At 35.3% G+C, this 18,239-nt stretch overlaps 1 protein-coding gene across 6 annotated transcripts in view; it reads right to left on the minus strand.

Annotated features, from left to right (window-relative positions):
* Positions 1 to 2,307: 2,307 nt before the first annotated feature.
* The window catches only part of RBM46 (RNA binding motif protein 46), a 58,786-nt gene continuing 42,854 nt past the window's right edge, over positions 2,308 to 18,239 (minus strand). Inside the window, exons 5-6 of one of the 6 annotated variants that reach the window (XM_024977324.2) lie at positions 15,924 to 15,983; positions 3,239 to 3,324 (exon numbers count right to left, since the gene is read on the minus strand). In XM_024977324.2, coding sequence (XP_024833092.1) covers positions 15,928 to 15,983 — 56 coding nt within the window. In that variant the 3' untranslated portion in view covers positions 3,239 to 3,324; positions 15,924 to 15,927. The other 5 variants (XM_024977325.2, XM_059876068.1, XM_005217439.5 and 2 more) reach the window with 5 other exon arrangements.

Here is an 18,239-nt window from a genome sequence, read left to right on the forward strand (position 1 = left end):
ATTCCAGAAGTAGGACTTCCGGATCAAAGATTTAAGTATTTGTAATTTTGGATGATAGCTGAATAATTGCTCTCTACATGAATTACACTAATTTATAATCTCACCTGAAATGTATGAAAATGCTCATTTTATTCAATGCTTCCAAAGGTTTATCAACCTTTTGAATTCCTGTAAATCTAACTTTTCAGATTGCATTTTTTTATGAGATAAAGCACTTTTTCATATGTTTAAGGGCCAAGTCTTCTGTCTTCATACATTTTGCCCATTTTCCTCTTGAGTGGACGTTCTTTTCATTGATATTTATAAATATTAGAGATTAGCACTTTGTGAATCAATTCACAATTATTTTTCAAGTTTTATCATTTCTCTTTTGACATAACTTTTAGCATTTTCTTGCCACACAGGATTTCCTTTTTAAATTGGACTTTCACCTTCTTCTATGATGACCTTTAGATTGTGAGTCATAGTTAGGGAAAACATCACACTCTAATATTGTAAAAGGAAAACCAGAGAAGAGAGGTAAGGTTAAACTCTCTGCATAACTTTTCTGATCTTTCTGCTTACCATGGTTTTTAAACAAGCCAAGGATCATAGCTACTTAGTACTTCGTATTTCAGTCATAGCTCCTTGCACAAAGTTGCACAAAGAATTTGATCAACGGCTGTCTTTAGAAGTGTTTCCCTGTCGAGTGAACAGCATGACATAGCTAAGAAAGTTACCAATTAATAATGGCTTGTGGTTAATAGCTTATTATAGAGCCTGTGCTATAAGAATTAAATCAGCAAGTAATTAGTAGCTATGTTCACAAGTGAAATTTCATATGCAGTATGAACAAAATTAACCATTACATCAACCATTACAAGCTCAAACATTACATCACAGAGACAGCGCTTGATATGAATGCACTGATTTATATATTTCTATTTAAAGGGAACAGAAAGAATGAGAAACCAGTACATTAAATGACTACTATACATTATATAGTTCCACCTAAACAATACAGGCTACCACTTGAGTGCTTTCTACTTGGAAGTGTTTTTACCTTTAACATTGTAAAGTTACCATGATTATACAGATTTGAAATTATAGCTTCGAATGATTAAAAATCATGTACAAACTCAGAGTTATTACTTGGCTGTGGCAGAACCGGTAATCAAACCTGAGGCCTGTATATACCTGCCATACAGGTATGGCAGCTATGGCAGAACTGGTAATCAAAGGCCAAAGTTCGTATGTTTCCCACCATATAACTATGGATCTCCAAATGCACTGTGTGATTGATTGGTAAACTCTCTGAACTGTGATGTACAGTTGATCCTCCAAGAACACAGCGGGTTAGGAGTATCCACATTCCAGTATCCATGCTTCCATACCGGCAGATTCAACCAACCACAATGATGTACTATAGCAGAATATATTTATTGAAAAAAACTCAAATATAAGTGAACACACACATTTTGTTCAAGGGTCAACTGTATAATATATATATATATATATATATATTTTTTTTTTTTTTTTTACTTTACAATATTGTATTGATTTTGCCATATTTGTGGGAACTTGTAATTATATTTGGGCCATTCCAAACATTTCTATGGAAAACTGAATTAATTTGTCTGTTTATCTTCTGGTTTGAACCTGAGTCACCTCTGCATCTCAAGGGTATTTCCATAGCAGTTGACAAAATACTCACTGTATGTTTGCTGAAGGAGTGATATGAAGCTGTGAATCACAGAAGTTAAACTGTAAAATCAGATGTCAGAAAGAAATTAACACTAGTTAAGGATAATGTTTATGCTCATTCAATTTTGAAAATCTAAGGCAACAACCTAGAGAAAGTATTAAGTATGGTCCAATGGAATGAACCTTCTTTAGAGGATGCAATCAAGACTAATTTACTATCTCCAATAACTTCTGCTAAAATAATTTCAGAAGAAATACATGCAGCTATTTAATATTCTACTTATCAAAACCCTATATTCCATACAATGAGATGATTATCAAAGCTAGTATCTGGTATCTAACCAGTGCAAAGATTTTTGTCTATTTTGGAAACCATCATTAGAAACTGATCACAGATGTATGCTGCTGAACTATTAAACAGCCCAAATGACCTGAGTTCATTAATTATTCATAAGAAAGAGGGGAAAACATCACTGGGTTAATCAACAAAATATTTCTACTGGTCCCTAAAAACGACTTTGTTAGTATGTTTCACAAAACTATTAATTTTCTTCCTGCATTATCCTTTGCTTTGATCCCAACGAAGACACTGAGCCTATGGAAACCAAGTAAGGGAAACTGGTTTTTAGAAGGGCAAGGCAATTGTGAGAACTAAACTTTTTGCGCATACTAATAAACAAGTGAGACACACGCATATTAGAAACACTGTATATTTAATGTCAAAGAATTTGAATTCAAGTACAAAAATTAAACAACACATGATTTCAACATTAAAAAACCATAACACTTCTTACTCAACTATACATCGAATATCAAAAAAACAGAAGTATAACTACAAAAACCTTGAATATATTAACAGCAAAATTATAATTTATTTTTACAACAAATAATTATTAACTAAAATATTTATAGTTATTTTCAAGGACCACAATGGTAGACTGCTTTTTCTTTAGTACTGCATAAAATTTGCATCTTAATCTTTTTGCCCTTCATTTCTTTTTACATAATAGTTAGATGCTTCTGGTTATATGATTGTTCTAATCTCTGATACAGATAAGTGATCCTTGGTAATCAAATTTAGTGCTTTAATACTTGTGAAACTCTATTTAGTAAAGTTACAATGAAAAAATGTAATGTAAACTTCTGGGTTCTATTGACCACTCAAGAATCAGAAGTTATTTAAAATCCCAAAAATTTAAAACGAACAGTAGTTTGTTATACCTTTATCAAGAGAAATCACTGAGTAACTTTTTAACTGTAGGATTTTTACAAGTTTTACAATTGTAGGTTATTTTGATGTTTACTATGGCTGATGTTTACTATGTTGAATATATAATTTTCATTTTAAAACCAAATGTACAGACCCGATTCTAAAATAAAACAGTATTTTAATGTGCATGCTTTACAAAGAAACTTCATATTCCTGTTTACAGTATTTTCTTCAGAAGAATGAGGCCTGATTGGAGATATATAATCGCTGTCCAACATGGCTGCCATTAGCAAGAGGTATCGTTGGTGACAAGGAATAGCTTGAATAAGAGTAAGGCCTTGAAGTATAAGGAAGCACGCTGGGAGTCCCAGAAGAGAGAGTAGCACTAACAGGGGAAAGACTATTTATTGAGCTGCGACGGAAATTGTAGTCTGTAAATAAATACATAACAATTATGCTGCACATCTTTATGGTTACAAATTTAACTCAAAGGGACAACGCATTATAACTATAATCACAGTTTAACATAATGTTCTAAAACTTTCAAAATCCTGATTATCTTATATTGCTGGTAAAGACTATTTCAGCATTCACTGCATTGCAAATCCTGACAGTTTCATCAGTTATGTAAACTTTCACTGACACAATGCTTCAGAGATCTTACTAGAATGCATTCTTGGATATCTATCAATTGTTTTGTGTCTTTATGATCACCAAAAAAGAGAACCTCTGATTTCTCTTACTCTATTCACAATGAAGCTCCTGTTAAATCTGATATTGACACTAAGGGGTAGGTCATCCATGAAGAAAAGATATAAAACACTGAATTCATTATTTGCTTCTTTTTAAAAATTGTGTTAGGTGAAACATTTACCCCTGGATTGCAAAAATTGTCTAACATTACTTAAATATTAATATAAACAATTATACAACTCGACAAACCAACTTAATATCAGAATCCTACCAGTACCATAAAACAGTAAAATGAATCTTCATAAAATAAATGTCAAGAAACCATTATCAACTTACAATATTGAGAAATCCAAAAATTAATCCAAATTATTTTTTGAAAACCAGTACTTGAAATATTACTATTCCAAAATAAACATTAATCTTATGTAGATGCAATTTCCTGCTTCATTAATTATAATGTTTAGAGATGTGTGTGACCATTAAAGACCAAATCTGTTAAATCCTGTACTTTCCAAAAACTCAACTATGTTCTTTAGTGTAGAGTAAGTCAAAGAGTGTGAAAATGACTATAAAATGATTACTTATAAAAGGTATGGTACTTCTAGGAATGGAAGAAATTAGGTCATCTAATATATAGGTCAAGTTTTTTCTACATTTTCCTGGTACTATAAATGAGGCTTAAAAATGAACATTAACTTAGTATTGTCATGGAACTTAATAGTAGGCCAACAGGAATGAGATCAACTGCAGGGGAATAAGCTCAAGAAACATCAGAAAGAACCTAGTTAAGAAAAAAAAATGGAAAAAATAAAAATCAGTTAAATGTAAGTTTAATTTCTAGCACTGTAAAACTCTAATTAGAATAATTTTTATAAACTTTTAATGGTACCATAAGATCAATGAAAGCAGTTTGCTACAAGAAGACAAATACCAAGACATCCAGCTAAAAATATTTTCAATATTTGAAACTGGATAAGGAACTATCCATTTGATACCATTTGCTTTCCTAATATCCAGGTATTATAGAATAAAGTAACATAAATCCAGGTATTATAGAAATTTTTTTTCTTCTTTTAAAGGATCCTCTTTGCCTGAAGCATTACAATATTGAGTATAAACAGAAATCTTAATGTTTCTGATAATTCTAATAATTGTTTTTTTTAAAGTTCTGATTCTCTCCTCTCATTCTAAAGATTATCACACAATCAATTCCTTATTCATATAGTTCATGCTTTCAAATTTTAACAGTGTAATCACAGACAAAATGATTTAAAAGAACAGATCTTTAAATAGTTATACTTGTGTATGGGGAAATGAAGTTTTCAGAAAAATCACTTTCACTTTGGGTTTATATCCATTCAAGATCTAATGCAGCCTGTTCATGGAATGTGGCTGAGAGAGAGATTTTCAGAAGATTTCACAAAGAAGATACAGACAACTGGCTACTTACAGAGTGCTCATTAGGTCTGAAGAACTGCATTTTTGATATACCCCTACTGTAAACCTTCAATTTAAAAACACACTAATGACCACTGTAGTCTCACATTCTGAAGGAGACTAAAATATAAAATTAAAAGGGCACTTTGATGGCTTTATTCATAGAGGATAAATAAAGAAAAAAAATTCTCCCTAATACTACGAAGATTGGGAAATAAAAGGCTTCAGATGTTTACAAGCATTTCAAAAAAAATTCTTTTGCAATCGAAAACTCTAAATATATTCAGAAAAACATCTGGGTGTCTAGAAAATATAATACATACCAAACTTGAGATAATACCTGTGAGATAAATCTAGATGAATTGTATTTCCTCTAATATATAATTTATGTATCACAGACAACAGAACTCAGAAACATCACTGATTTCTATGAAACAACAAATTAACAAATGAATTAAAATTCCTAACATATATTTACTTGCCCACCTCTGCTTTTTCTTCCCAATGAACATCCTTAGTTCTTGTTCATCCTCTGTTTCTGCCTCAGACTGGGATATGGACTCCCCTCCCCCCTTCTTCTTATGGGAATGATACAGAGCCAATTTCAGGATTTGTTTCACACTGATAATTATTTAACTGTCTTAACACTTTTTAAATTGAGGTAAAATTTACATTTTACATTTAAATTGAGGTACAATTTACATGGGGCTTCTCTAATAGCTCAGCTGGTAAAGAATCCACCTGCAATGCAGGAGACCTGGGTTTGATCCCTGGGTTGGGAAGATCCCCTGGAGAAGGGAAAGGCTATCCACTCCAGTATTCTGGCCTGGAGAATTCCATGGAATGTATAGTCCATGCGGTCGCAAAGAGTCGGACACGACTGACTTTCACTTTCACAATTTACATACAATAAAATGCATACATCTTATGTGTTCATTACAATGAGTATTGCTAACTATAAAAACCTATGTAAACAACACCTAAAGCAAGATATAAAACATATCCGTCAATCTAGAAGATCCCATTATCCATTTCAGAGCCCTTCTATTGGAGGCAACCACTTTCTGATTTCTAGCATTATTAGTTTAGTTTTGCCTGTTCTCGGACTTTATATAAAATGAATTCTTAAGGTACTTTTTATGTCTAGATTCATTCATGTTATATCAGTAGGCTGTTCATTCTTATTGTTGAGTAAGTAGTATTCCACTGTATGAATACACCACAATTTCTTTATCCATTTACCTGTTGATAAAAATTTGAGTTGTTTCTAACTTTGACAATTATGATTAAGCTGTTATATACATTCTTATACAAGTTATTTAGTGAATACATATTTTCATTTCTTTGGGGTAAATAACTAAGAGTAGAATTGCTAGGTGATAGTGTAGAGACAGATACAGCTAAACAGTGCATTTACAGCAGTACACACACATTGCAGTGATATGAAATGATATCTCATTTTGGTTTTAATTTGTATTTCCCTTATGTCTAAGGATTCCCTGGTGGCTCAGACAGTAAAGAATCTGCCTGCAATGCAGAAGACCCAGGTTTGATCCCTGGGTTGGGAGGATCCCCTGGAGAAGAAAATGGCAACCCACTCCAGGCTTCTTGCCTGGAGAATCCCCATGGACAGAGGACCCTGGTGGGTTACAGTCCACAGGGTCGCAAAGAGTCACACACGACTAACATTTTTACTTTCACAAAATTTCATCATAAAATTTAGAGGTCTCCAGATAATCTGGGTTGAAGAAAACCTCACAGCCTGCTAAATGGGGGCTACATTCGTACTTGTTGTGGCATGCAAGAGACTGGTGGAACACAACCAAGCTGTTTAAATTGCAGAAGACAAGTTGCAAAGATCTGAGATGCAAAGGCTGGCTACAGGCATATTTCACTGCATGTAGCATCTGAAAAGATTCTTTGTTATGATTTATGAGGGTCCTGGTTAGGTCTTGGTTCTGACCCCAGTGACTTGCAATAAAAATGAACCCAAAGGCTTGAACTAGACATTTTACTAAAATGGTCACTTACTGATCATTCTTACTGGTTTTTTTCTTCTTACTGTTGATATCAATAAAGTTTTTTACTAATTAAATTCTCTAAATCAAAATATTAAATAGGAATAGCTTGAGTCCTCAGAAGTCTCTACTTAAAACCACCTCTTTCACTGAAGAATATTACCAACAAAAGATGGTTGATTTGAGTGACTTTTCCATATTCCACACAGTTAAACAGAGAAAACAAGTCAAAAATTAGGCCTTCTAACTCCTAGGAAAGTACTATTTTCACCTGATCAAGCTCTTTTACTCTGACAATTTTCTCACTGGGTTGAGAGAAAGTGTTTCAAAAGGGTGTTGTGGGCAGGGTGAGAGAAAGAGAGCGCTGAAGCTTCCCAGGTGGCTCAGTTGGTAAAGAATCTGCCCGCAATGTGGGAGGACCCAGGTGTGATCCCTGGGTTGAGAAGACCCCCTCATATAGGGAATGGCAACCGACTCCAGTATTCCTGCATGGAGAATTTCACTGACCAGAGGAATCTAGTGGACTACAGTCATGGGGTCACAAAGAGTCAGACATGCTTGAGTGACTAACACTAAGCTACCCGGCTTCTGCTTGCACCTACCCACACCCTCATTTTGCACTTCAACACACAACTCTGCATTCCCTTGCTTTAAATGCTAAACTTTTATGCAACATTTCATTTAAGGAAAAGGCCCCTTTGTACAAAAAAATGTTATGAGTAACTTGCTCTAACACAATGCTTTATTAGAGATATCATTTTAATCAAATCCTCTAAAATTCCATATTTATATGCTGAATGAAAACATTTTTACAGAATAAATTTGATTTATAGGCTTAACCTTAAGAGGGCCCTTAATTCCAGAAGACTCTGAAGCTATGTCTGGAGTGAGCAGGATCGTGAGTCATAGCCATGGTGCCACGTGGTGCCAGGGAGGGAGTGCAGAGCCTGGCAGAACATGTCCCACCTGCTTGCCAGTCCTACCTCTGCAGTGAACACACTGTGGCCTCCGACCCTTCTCTGTCCAGCATGAGACAAACGCCACCAATATGTTTCTCAGTGGAAACTAAGAAATAGGTATACTGATTTATTCTGTTTGAGTCTTGCTTTTCTGTTTCTCTCTTACACATCCTGATGGAACATCACACAATCGCCAGCTGCTTTTGTCTCATACAAAGGAGAAAGCCTTAATAGAGACCTGAAAGTGAGTTCCGAGAAAGCATCCTCTCATATTAATCTTTTTCTTTTAGTTTCTAACCAGACACTCTTTGAATTCATTTTCCATTACAAAGTAAATTCCTCGTAATTGGTTTTTTCCTTTCTCCTTGTTAGCTCTGTGAATTCTACCTTGATATCCACCTCTTCTTTCTGATGTACCTTTTTAAAGTGTACGATTCAGTGATTTTTAGTACAGGCATAAAGTTATGCAAACAAACACCACTATCCAGAGCATTTTCAAGACCCTCAACAGAAACTCTGTATGTACCTATTAGCAGTCACTCCCCATTCCATCTCCTCCAGCCCCAGCAACCACTCACTTTTCTGTTTCTACAGATTTGCCTATTACAGATTTTTCATATAAATGAAATTACATAATTAAGGTGGTCTTTCTTAACTGACATAGCATGATTTAAAGGTTCATCCATGTAGTATGTATCAGAACTTTTTTATAGCCATCGTATAGAGATAATGCATTTTGTTTATCAAATTGTTTATCCATTTGTTTATCAATGGACATTCACCTTTTGGTTGTTGGGAACAATACTGCTAAAGAGTACGTGCGCAAAATTTTGTGTGAACATATGTCTTCAATTCTCTAGAGTGAATAACTAGGAATGGAATTATTGGGTCATATGGTAAACTCTGTTTAACTTTCTGAGGTATTGCCAATGATTTTCCAAGAAACTATATACCATTTTAACACTCCCAACAGCAATGTGAAGCACCCGATGTTTTGACCTGTGAAAAACATTTCCACCTTTAACATGTATTTTAAGCATTTCTTTAGATTTCTATGAAATCTCTATCAAAATTTTGAAAAAATTTCATTTTACCATTTTTTATTTCAATTTCTAATATTCTAATAGCCATAACTATAGTAACTCAATAACTTTCTTTTACTGAACCACTGAATTTCATCTTTAAAATAGTTTTTTCTAACAGTATTATATATATCTAGAGTATTTTTAAAAGGCTGGGTTCAAACATAGACATTAAAATCATGTATGTTAGAAAACAATTAACATTTATCATTCATTATGCTGTATTTCTATCCTAGTACAGAAGACCAAGAGCTAACTGTATAGCAGAGGAAAGCATTTTCAGAATTGTTAATTATTAAGCAACTATAACCTATGAGATATTTAAAAATCATTAACTAAATTTTTATGTGGTATTTTTGACTGGACTACATTAGGAGTATCAAATTTACCGGTATTTTTACCTCATTTACTTTCCCTACTTCAAGTAAATTTTTTTTAAGTATTTTTATTTCCTACTTAATTTTTCCTATCAGGTGACTGACAGTAAAGGGCAAAGAGTACACATGCAATGACCGATGTGTTTCTTTAAGAGTAGGCCCACAGAGTAGCTGAGGTCAGTTATTTCTGTTTTAATATGATTTATAGGAGGGTTTGAATATGATAGTAATAGGTAGCTGGGTAAGAAAGTTACTGTCTATAACTGTTTCCTTATAAGCTTATAGTTAATTAGTTCTCTGATTTTACTAGATGATTCTATTTCTCAGATTCAATTTTGAGGGGAAATTATTAATTAAATTATGGACTGCAGCCTACCAGGCTCCTCCACCCACGGGATTTTCCAGGCAAGAGTACTGGAGTGAGTTGCCATTGCCTTCTCCGCATTACAGTGTAATTCCCATATAATTTTGAAGATACGGGTTTAAAATTCTTACTCTAAAAACTTTTGATACCATATATCATAAACATTTTGTCAATTATCTGTATTATTATTAGCAGCTGTTTCATTCTAAATTATCTAAAGATTATAATTGAAACCCCAAAACAAAGATCTGAAATCCTTGAAAATGCAAACTAATATCACTACAGTGAAAGCAATCAGTTTCAGTGCCTGCCTGGGAAAGAGGACCCAGAAGAATAAGTGGATTATAGTAAAGGTGACAGAAATCTTCTTTTTCTTGATTTCACAAATTTATAAAGCAAAACTGACCAGAAGTGTACACTTTAAATTTGAGCATTTTATTGTATTTTAATTATACCTTAAAAAAGCTAGAAAGAAATCCCAAGCATTTCTCTGGGTTAGTTTAAGTTTCCCAAACTACATCCCACACAATTCTTGAAACAAGAATCCCTTGGGCCAAAAAACATCTTAGGAAAATTTTAGGAAAGATGGATCTAACAGCTAAACAAATTGTACTATAGTTATTCAGGACGCTAACTGCAATGCATTATAACTTCCAAGGGGAGTATATATAGTTCATGGTTCCTCCCAAACGTGAGCACAGAAACAGCTGTTTCACTGAACAACTGTGCAAATCAGTATAGGAAGAACCTTTAATAAGACTACTATATAATGGGAAAACATTAAAAAGTAATCAGAAAAATTCTTAAAATATGTTAAATACAGCAATTATAAACTCAAATGTCTTCAGAGGCCAAGATGTAACAAAAGAGCTGAAAAAGGACCAAATGTAAAATAATAGGTGTTCAGCTATTTGTACTGAAGTGAAACCTAGCTGCTTTCCTGTCAAAAAATTGAAGAGACCAAACAAATTCTTTCTAGAACTTCCAGTATGCTACCTTTGTATTAAGAGATTTAATTGTGTCAAATTCCTTTTAATGCTAGTTTATATACCATTTGGAAAAAGAAGAATAAAAGAGCAGCCTATGAGAGGGAAAATTATGATTTGAGTTATAACAAACTAGGCTTCCTAGGTGGTGCTAGTGGTAAAGAACTCACTTGCCAATGCAGGAGACAGACACGAGTTCGATCCCTGGGTTAGTAAGACCCCCTGGAGGACAGCATGGCAACACACCAGTATTCCTGTCCGAATCCGAGGTCCAGAGGAGCCTGGCAGGCTACAGTCCATAAGGTCACAAAGAGTCAGACATGACCGAAGCGACACCACACATACAAAACTAGGCTTCAGTATAGCTTAAAAATTGTAGCTCACTACAAAAACTGTCTGAGCCAAGGTGAAGACACAGCTCTAAGAAAGATAGCAACTCTTTTCAAGTTTCATTTCCGTCAGTAAATTTAGCCTTCATACTTTAAAATTTGAACAAAAAAAAAATTGTAGGGAAGGCAGTTCTGAAACAGCATCACATATTTAAAATTTTTAACTAAGAGTAAGATCTATACAAATAAAGTTTTAAGTTTCAAATTTAAACATATTGCTTGTATCTGAAGTATGGTGCTCTCTGTTCAGTTGCTAAATCATGTCCTACCCCATGGACTGTAGCACACTGGGTTCCTCTGCCCTTCACTGTCTCCCAGAGTTTGCTCAAATTCATGTCCATTAAGTTGGTGAGCCTATCTAAATATCTCATCTTCTGCTGCACCCTTCTTTTTCCCCTTTCTCCTTCTGCCTTCTATCTTTCCCAGAATCAAAGTCTTTTCCAGTGAGTTAGATGTTTACATCAGGGGGCCAAAGAATTAGAGCTTTAGCACCATCATCAGTCCTTCCGATGAATGATCGAGGTTGATTTCTTCCTGGGTGTCCAAGGGACTCTCTCAAGAGTCTTCTCCCACATCATAATTCAAAAGCATCAATTCTTAGCATTCAACCTTCTTTATAGTCCAACTCTCATATCCGTAGGTGACTATATGAAAAAACCATAGCTCTGACCATACAGACCTTGTTGGCAAAGTGATGTCTTCTTTTTAATACACCGTCTAGGGGCTTCCCTGTTAGCTCAGTTGGTAAAGAATCTGTCTGCAATGCAAGAGATTCCTTGGTTGGGAAGATCTGCTAGAGAAGGAATAGGCTACCCAACCCAGTATTCTTGGGCATCCCTTGTGGTTCAGCTGGTAAAGAATTCACTTGCTTGAGGGAGACCTGGGTTCGATCCCCGGGTCTGGAAGATCCTCTGGATAAGGGAAAGACTACTGACTCCAGTACTCTGGACTAGAGAATGCCATGGACATGCAGTCCATGGGGTCACAAGGAGTCGGACATGACTGAGCAGCTTTCACTTTCACTTAGGTTTCTCATAGCTTTCCTCCCAAGGAGCAAACATCTTTTAACTTCAAGGCTGCAGTCACTGTCCACAGATAATTTTGGAGCCCAAGAAAAGAAAATCTGTAACTGCTTCCACTTTTTCACCATTTCCCATGAAGTGATGGGATCAGATGTTGTGACCTTAGTTTTTTGAGTAAGTGAAGCCAGCTTTTTCACTCTCTTTCACACTTATCAAGAGGCTCTTTAGATTCTCTTCCCTTTCTGTCATGAGAGTGGTATCATTCGAATATCTGAGGTTCTTGATATTTCTCCTGGCAGTCTTGATTTCAGGGTGGAGGAATTTCACATGGTGTACTCTGCATATAAGTTAAATAAGCAAGGTGACAATATACAGCACTCCCATACTCCTTTTCCAATTTTGAACCAGTCAGTTGTACCATGTTTGGGTCTGCTATTTCATGACCTGCATACAGGTTTCTTGTTTATCAGGAGACAGGTAAGGTGGTCTGATAGTCCCATTTCCTGAAGAACTTTCTAGTTTGTTGTGATTCATACAGTGAAAAGCTTTAGACATAGTCAATGAAGCAGAAGCAGATGCTTTTCTGGAATTCCTTTGCTTTTTCTACAATACAATGAATGCTGGCAATTAAGTCTCTGGTTCCTCTGCCTTTTCTAAAAGGCATCTGGAAGTTGTACATCTGGCTTGTACATCTGGAAGTTCTCAATTCACATACTACTGAAGTCTAGCCTGAAGAATTTTGAGCATTATCTTGCTAGTATGTGAAATGAGTACAATCGTATGGTAGTTTGAACATTCTCTGGCATTACCCTTCTTTGGGATTGAAATGAAAACTGACCTTTTCCAGTTGTATGGCCACTGCTAAGTTATCCAAATTTGCTGGCATATTCAGCGCAGTACTTTAACAACATCATCTTTTAGGATTTGAAATAGCTCATCGGAATTCCATCATCTCCACTAGCTTTGTTCATAGTAATGCTTCATAAAGCCCACTTGAATTCATACTCCAGGATGTCTGACTCTGGGTGGGTGACTATGGCATTATGATTATCTGGGTCATTAAGACCTTTCTTGTATAGTTTGTCTCTATATTCTTGATACCTATTCTGAATCTCTTCCGCTTCTGTTAGGTCCTTACTTTTTCTTTCCTTTATCGTGACCATCCTTGCATAAAATGCTCCCTTAATACCTCCAATTTTCTTAAAGAGATTTTTCTACTGTTTTCCTCTATCTCTTTGCATTGCTCATTTAAGTAGGCCTTTTTATCTATCCTTCCCATTTTCTGAAACTCTATATTAAAGTTGGGTATATCTTTCCCTTTCTCTCTTGCCTTTTGCTTCTCTTCTTTCTTCAGCTATTTGTAAAGCCTCTTCAGACAATCACTTTGCCTTCTTGCATTTCTTTTTTTTTTTTTTTTTGAGATGACTTTGGTCACCGCCTCCTGTACAATGTTTTAAACTTCCATCCATAGTTCTTCAGGCACTCTGTTTCCAGATCTAATCCCTTGACTCTTTTTGTCACTTCCACTGTACTAATCATAATAGATATGATTTAGGTCATACCATAATAGATATGATTTAGGTCGTAATGAATGGTTTAGTGGTTTTCCCTACTTTCTTCAATTTAAGTATGTATTTTGCAGTAAGGAACTCATAATCTGAGCCACAGTCAGCTCCAGGTCTTGTTTTTGCTGACTGTATAGTGCATCTCCATTTTCAGCTGCAAAGAGTATAATCAATTTGACTTTGGTATTGACCATCTTTAACTTATATGCAGAGTACATCATGAGAAATGCTGGACTGGAAGAAACACAAGCTGCAATCAAGATTGCCAGGAGAAACATCAATAACCTCAGATATGCAGATAACACCACTCTTATGGCAGAAAGTGAAGAGGAACTCAAAAGCCTCTTGATGAAAGTGAAAGTGGAGAGTGAAAAAGTTGGCTTAAAGCTCAACATTCAGAAAACGAAGATCATGGCATCTGGTCTCATCACTTCATGGGAAATAGATGGGGAAACAGTGGAAACAGTGTCAGACTCATTTTTTTGGGCTCCAAAATCACTGCAGATGGTGACAGCAGCCATGAAATTAAAAGACGCTTACTCCTTGGAAGGAAAGTTATGACCAACCTAGATAGCATATTCAAAAGCAGAGACATTACTCTGCCAACAAAGGTTCGTCTAGTCAAGGCTATGGTTTTTCCTGTGGTCATGTATGGATGTGAGAGTTGGACTGTGAAGAAGGCTGAGTGCCGAAGAATTGATGCCTTTGAACTGTGGTGTTGGAGAAGACTCTTGAGAGTCCCTTGGACTGCAAGGAGATCCAACCAGTCCATTCTGAAGGAGATCAGCCCTGGGATTTCTTTGGAAGGAATGATGGTGAAGCTGAAACTCCAGTACTTTGGCCACCTCATGTGAAGAGTTGACTCACTGGAAGACTCTGATGCTGGGAGGGATTGGGGGCAGGAGGAGAAGGGGACGACAGAGGATGAGATGGCTGGATGGCATCACTGACTTGATGGATGTGAGTCTGGGTGAACTCCGGGAGTTGGTGATGGACAGGGAGGCCTGGCGTGCTGTGATTCATAGGGTCGCAAAGAGTCGGACACGACTGAGTGACTGAACTGAACTGAACTGATTAACCATCTGGTCAAAACTGTTAGCCTTTGTCCTCCTTAATTTTGTACTCCAAGGCTAAATTTGCCTTACTATTCCAGGTATTGCTTCACTTCCTACTTTTGCATTCCAATGCAAAAGTGTGAGTCTTTCATGGATCACGCCTTGTCATGGCAAAGGAGCTTGTATAACTTAATGAAGCTATGAGCCATGCCATGTAGGGTCACCCAAGATGACTGGGTCATAGTGAAGAGTTCTGCAAAATGAGGTCTAGTGGGGGAACAGATGGCAAACCACTCTAGTATTCTTGCCGCAAGAACCCCATGATCAGTATCTGAAGTATGAGTTATAGTTAATATTTATTGAGCACTTACTAAGTACAAAAAAATAACTACTCAAGATTAGCAGTATTTAATCCTTACAATAGCCTTACAAGGTAAGTACTACTAATTTTCTCTTTAACATGGAGAAAACTGAGGTACAGAAAGATAAAAAACTTACTCAAGAACATACAGGTTACTTCCCAGTGAACTACAACTTTTTTTTTTTTTGGTCTCTATATGTAAAAATGAATTTAGATACTAATAATCTTTACTCAAACTCTAAACTACCTTTAATTTCCTACTAAAATTTATCCTCCTAAGTACCATACTGAAAAAACTAAGTGAATCCTAATAAATTTAGTTTTTATTCTAAACTGTATCAATAATAATTTGGTTTAATAAATCTGAAAAAATCAGCCTTCCCTTGTCAAGTTAGTTTGAGAAATCTGGGGTAATCTACTTATGATATGTTTATTTCAACTACATCTACTTTAAAATACTGTTTGTCATTTGGGTGCTTTACAACGTATACACTAGCCTGTTTAAAGTTTTGAGAAGTCCTAAAATATGGAAACCAGGTTAACTTTTTAAAACTTTGTGTAATGTGTCTATAATAATCAAAGCTATAATCATCAAAAGTTATCACAAGGTTTCATTGGCCAATTTTAAATATTTCTTCTTAAAACTGTAAGAAGAATAATTTATAACTAGCTTTCTGAAAACAAAACATATCACTTAATATTCCTAAGAAGCTTTTTCTTACCTGCTTATTTTCTCCAAATTCTTCTACATAGGTCCAGGCTGAAGAGACTGTGTTCCCTGTCTGTAAGCAGTGAAGACAGAAAAGAATTGAGTCTTTAGACTGATGTTATCCCTATCTTGGAAGTGATGGAATCCTTGATAACTTCAGTTAAAATTATCTGATCAGTAAATATGAAAATAAATTTAGAGGAAAAGAAACAAGTGATAGTTATTTCTGAAGTTCTGCAAAGATGAACAAAGAGCAGTATTTTGCTTTCGGAATGAAAATTACGATTTAATACATTAACAGAATTAACATATCTTTCTATACAAATTAAGACCTTATTGGTTTTTCCAAGAAGGACTACTCTATCAATAAAATAAGAAAAATATTTAAAAAACAAATGAGATTGCCCGATTTTTTATAAGTGGATAGCCAAAGAACCTAAGTGAATTTGAAAAAATCAGTATCATTTCCCTCTGTGTTAAAAAGAAATAAATAGCCAAAATAATACTAACCTTAAAAAATATCTGACTTATTAACAGCTAAACTTGATCTACTTGAAGCCTAACTTAGCTATATACAGTATAACTTTGAATGTCCATCCATTTTGGTGGATCTCTGTATTCAAGTATAAACAAGTAAAAAATGTTTGATCCACATAAAACTATAGACTTTTAAATACTGATCTTACAGATAACTCAGCAGAAAAAGTCACCATATTTTCTGGTTTTTATGTAATAAATTAGGTATTTAGTCAACTCTTCCCAGTGAGAACTAAATACCCAGACATTTATTAAAAGAAAAGCTAACTATCTAAAAGCACCGAGAATGGTCAAGATTGAAGAACTGTGGGACTGTGATCTTAGACAAGAAGAAACTCAAAGAGGTAAGCACATCTTCTGGAGGTATGTTTTGCCTACAAAGACTGACAAGTTCTGAAGAGGGATCTGAGAGACAAAGGAAGATGGCAACATACAGACAAATTTCTGAGGATAAGAGAACAAAAACTGGAGTTGAGGAGCATGTCTAGAACCCTCAATAAAACTGAACTAGAAGTAGACCAATTTTAATTTAGTTTAGATGACTAAATTCAAATCTCAATATCTGCCAAGATTAAGACAATCTGAGGTTGCCAGTCCTTTGGTCACCATTTTAAAGCAAGCATATTAACTTTCAGATCATCACGTTTGTCATATATGATACCTGGCATTCAATTAAAAAGAACCAATCATATAAAAAGATAAATAAAGTCACAAGAAACAGAAGTCAACAGTAACAGAGCTATAGGAAATGTAGACAAACTTTTCAGAACTAGACATCAAAATAATTATGACTGCCATCCTCAAGGAAATAAAAAACAAGACTGAAAATTTTGGAAGAAAAATATAAATCACAACAAAAAAATCAAATGAAATTTCAGAGCTGAGAAATTCAAATAATTACTTTATCATGTTAGACACAGATAAAAAAGGAATTCATAAGCAGAAAGACAAGCCTGAAAAAATATGTAGACTAATTATACAAAAGAATGGAAAAGTATAGAAAGAACACAGTAGATAAATGGGATATAGTAAAATGGTCCAACAGTTCATAACTGGAGTACCATAGAGAAAAACAGAGAAAATGGGACAAAAGCAATATAAGAAAACAGAATAACTTAGAACTTTCTAAAACAAGTGAAAAACACTGATCCAGATTAGAAGGGGTTAAAGTTTCAATTAAGACAAAAAGTAAGAAAATTATACCTAAGTCTACCATAGTAATACTTCTGAAAATCACAGAAGAAACAGAAAATATTGAAAGTAGCCAGAGGAGTTTATAATAAAGGAGTAATGGTCCCAAGATGGCCAAGGAATAGGACGGGGAGACCACTTTCTTTCCCACAAATTCATCAAAAGATCATTTGAACGCTGAGCAAATTCCACAAAACAACTTCTCAATACTGGCAGAGGACACCAGGCACCCAGAAAGGCAGCCCATTCTCTTCGAAAGGAGGTGGGACAAGATATTAAAGATAAAAAGAGAGACAAAAGAGTTAGAGATGGAGACCCAATCTGGAGAGGGAGTTGTGAAGGAGAAGAAGTTTCCAAAAAGTAGGAAACCCTCTCACAGGCAGGTCTGTGGGGATTTTTGCAATCTCAGAGGGCAACATAACCCAGAGCGGGGGCGGGGGGAAACGCACAGAATAGGTGCCTAACCGCAACTGCCAACGGAGAAGCAGCCCAGATGCTCGCATCCACCACTAGTGAGTGGAGGCTGGACAGGGAGGCCTGGGTGGCATCATCAGTCCTTGGGGTAAGGACCAGGCCTGAATGCCCTGAGGACAATCTGAGG

Source organism: Bos taurus, chromosome 17 (genome assembly GCF_002263795.3).
Source record: "Bos taurus isolate L1 Dominette 01449 registration number 42190680 breed Hereford chromosome 17, ARS-UCD2.0, whole genome shotgun sequence".
NCBI classification, from domain to species: domain Eukaryota; kingdom Metazoa; phylum Chordata; class Mammalia; order Artiodactyla; family Bovidae; genus Bos; species Bos taurus.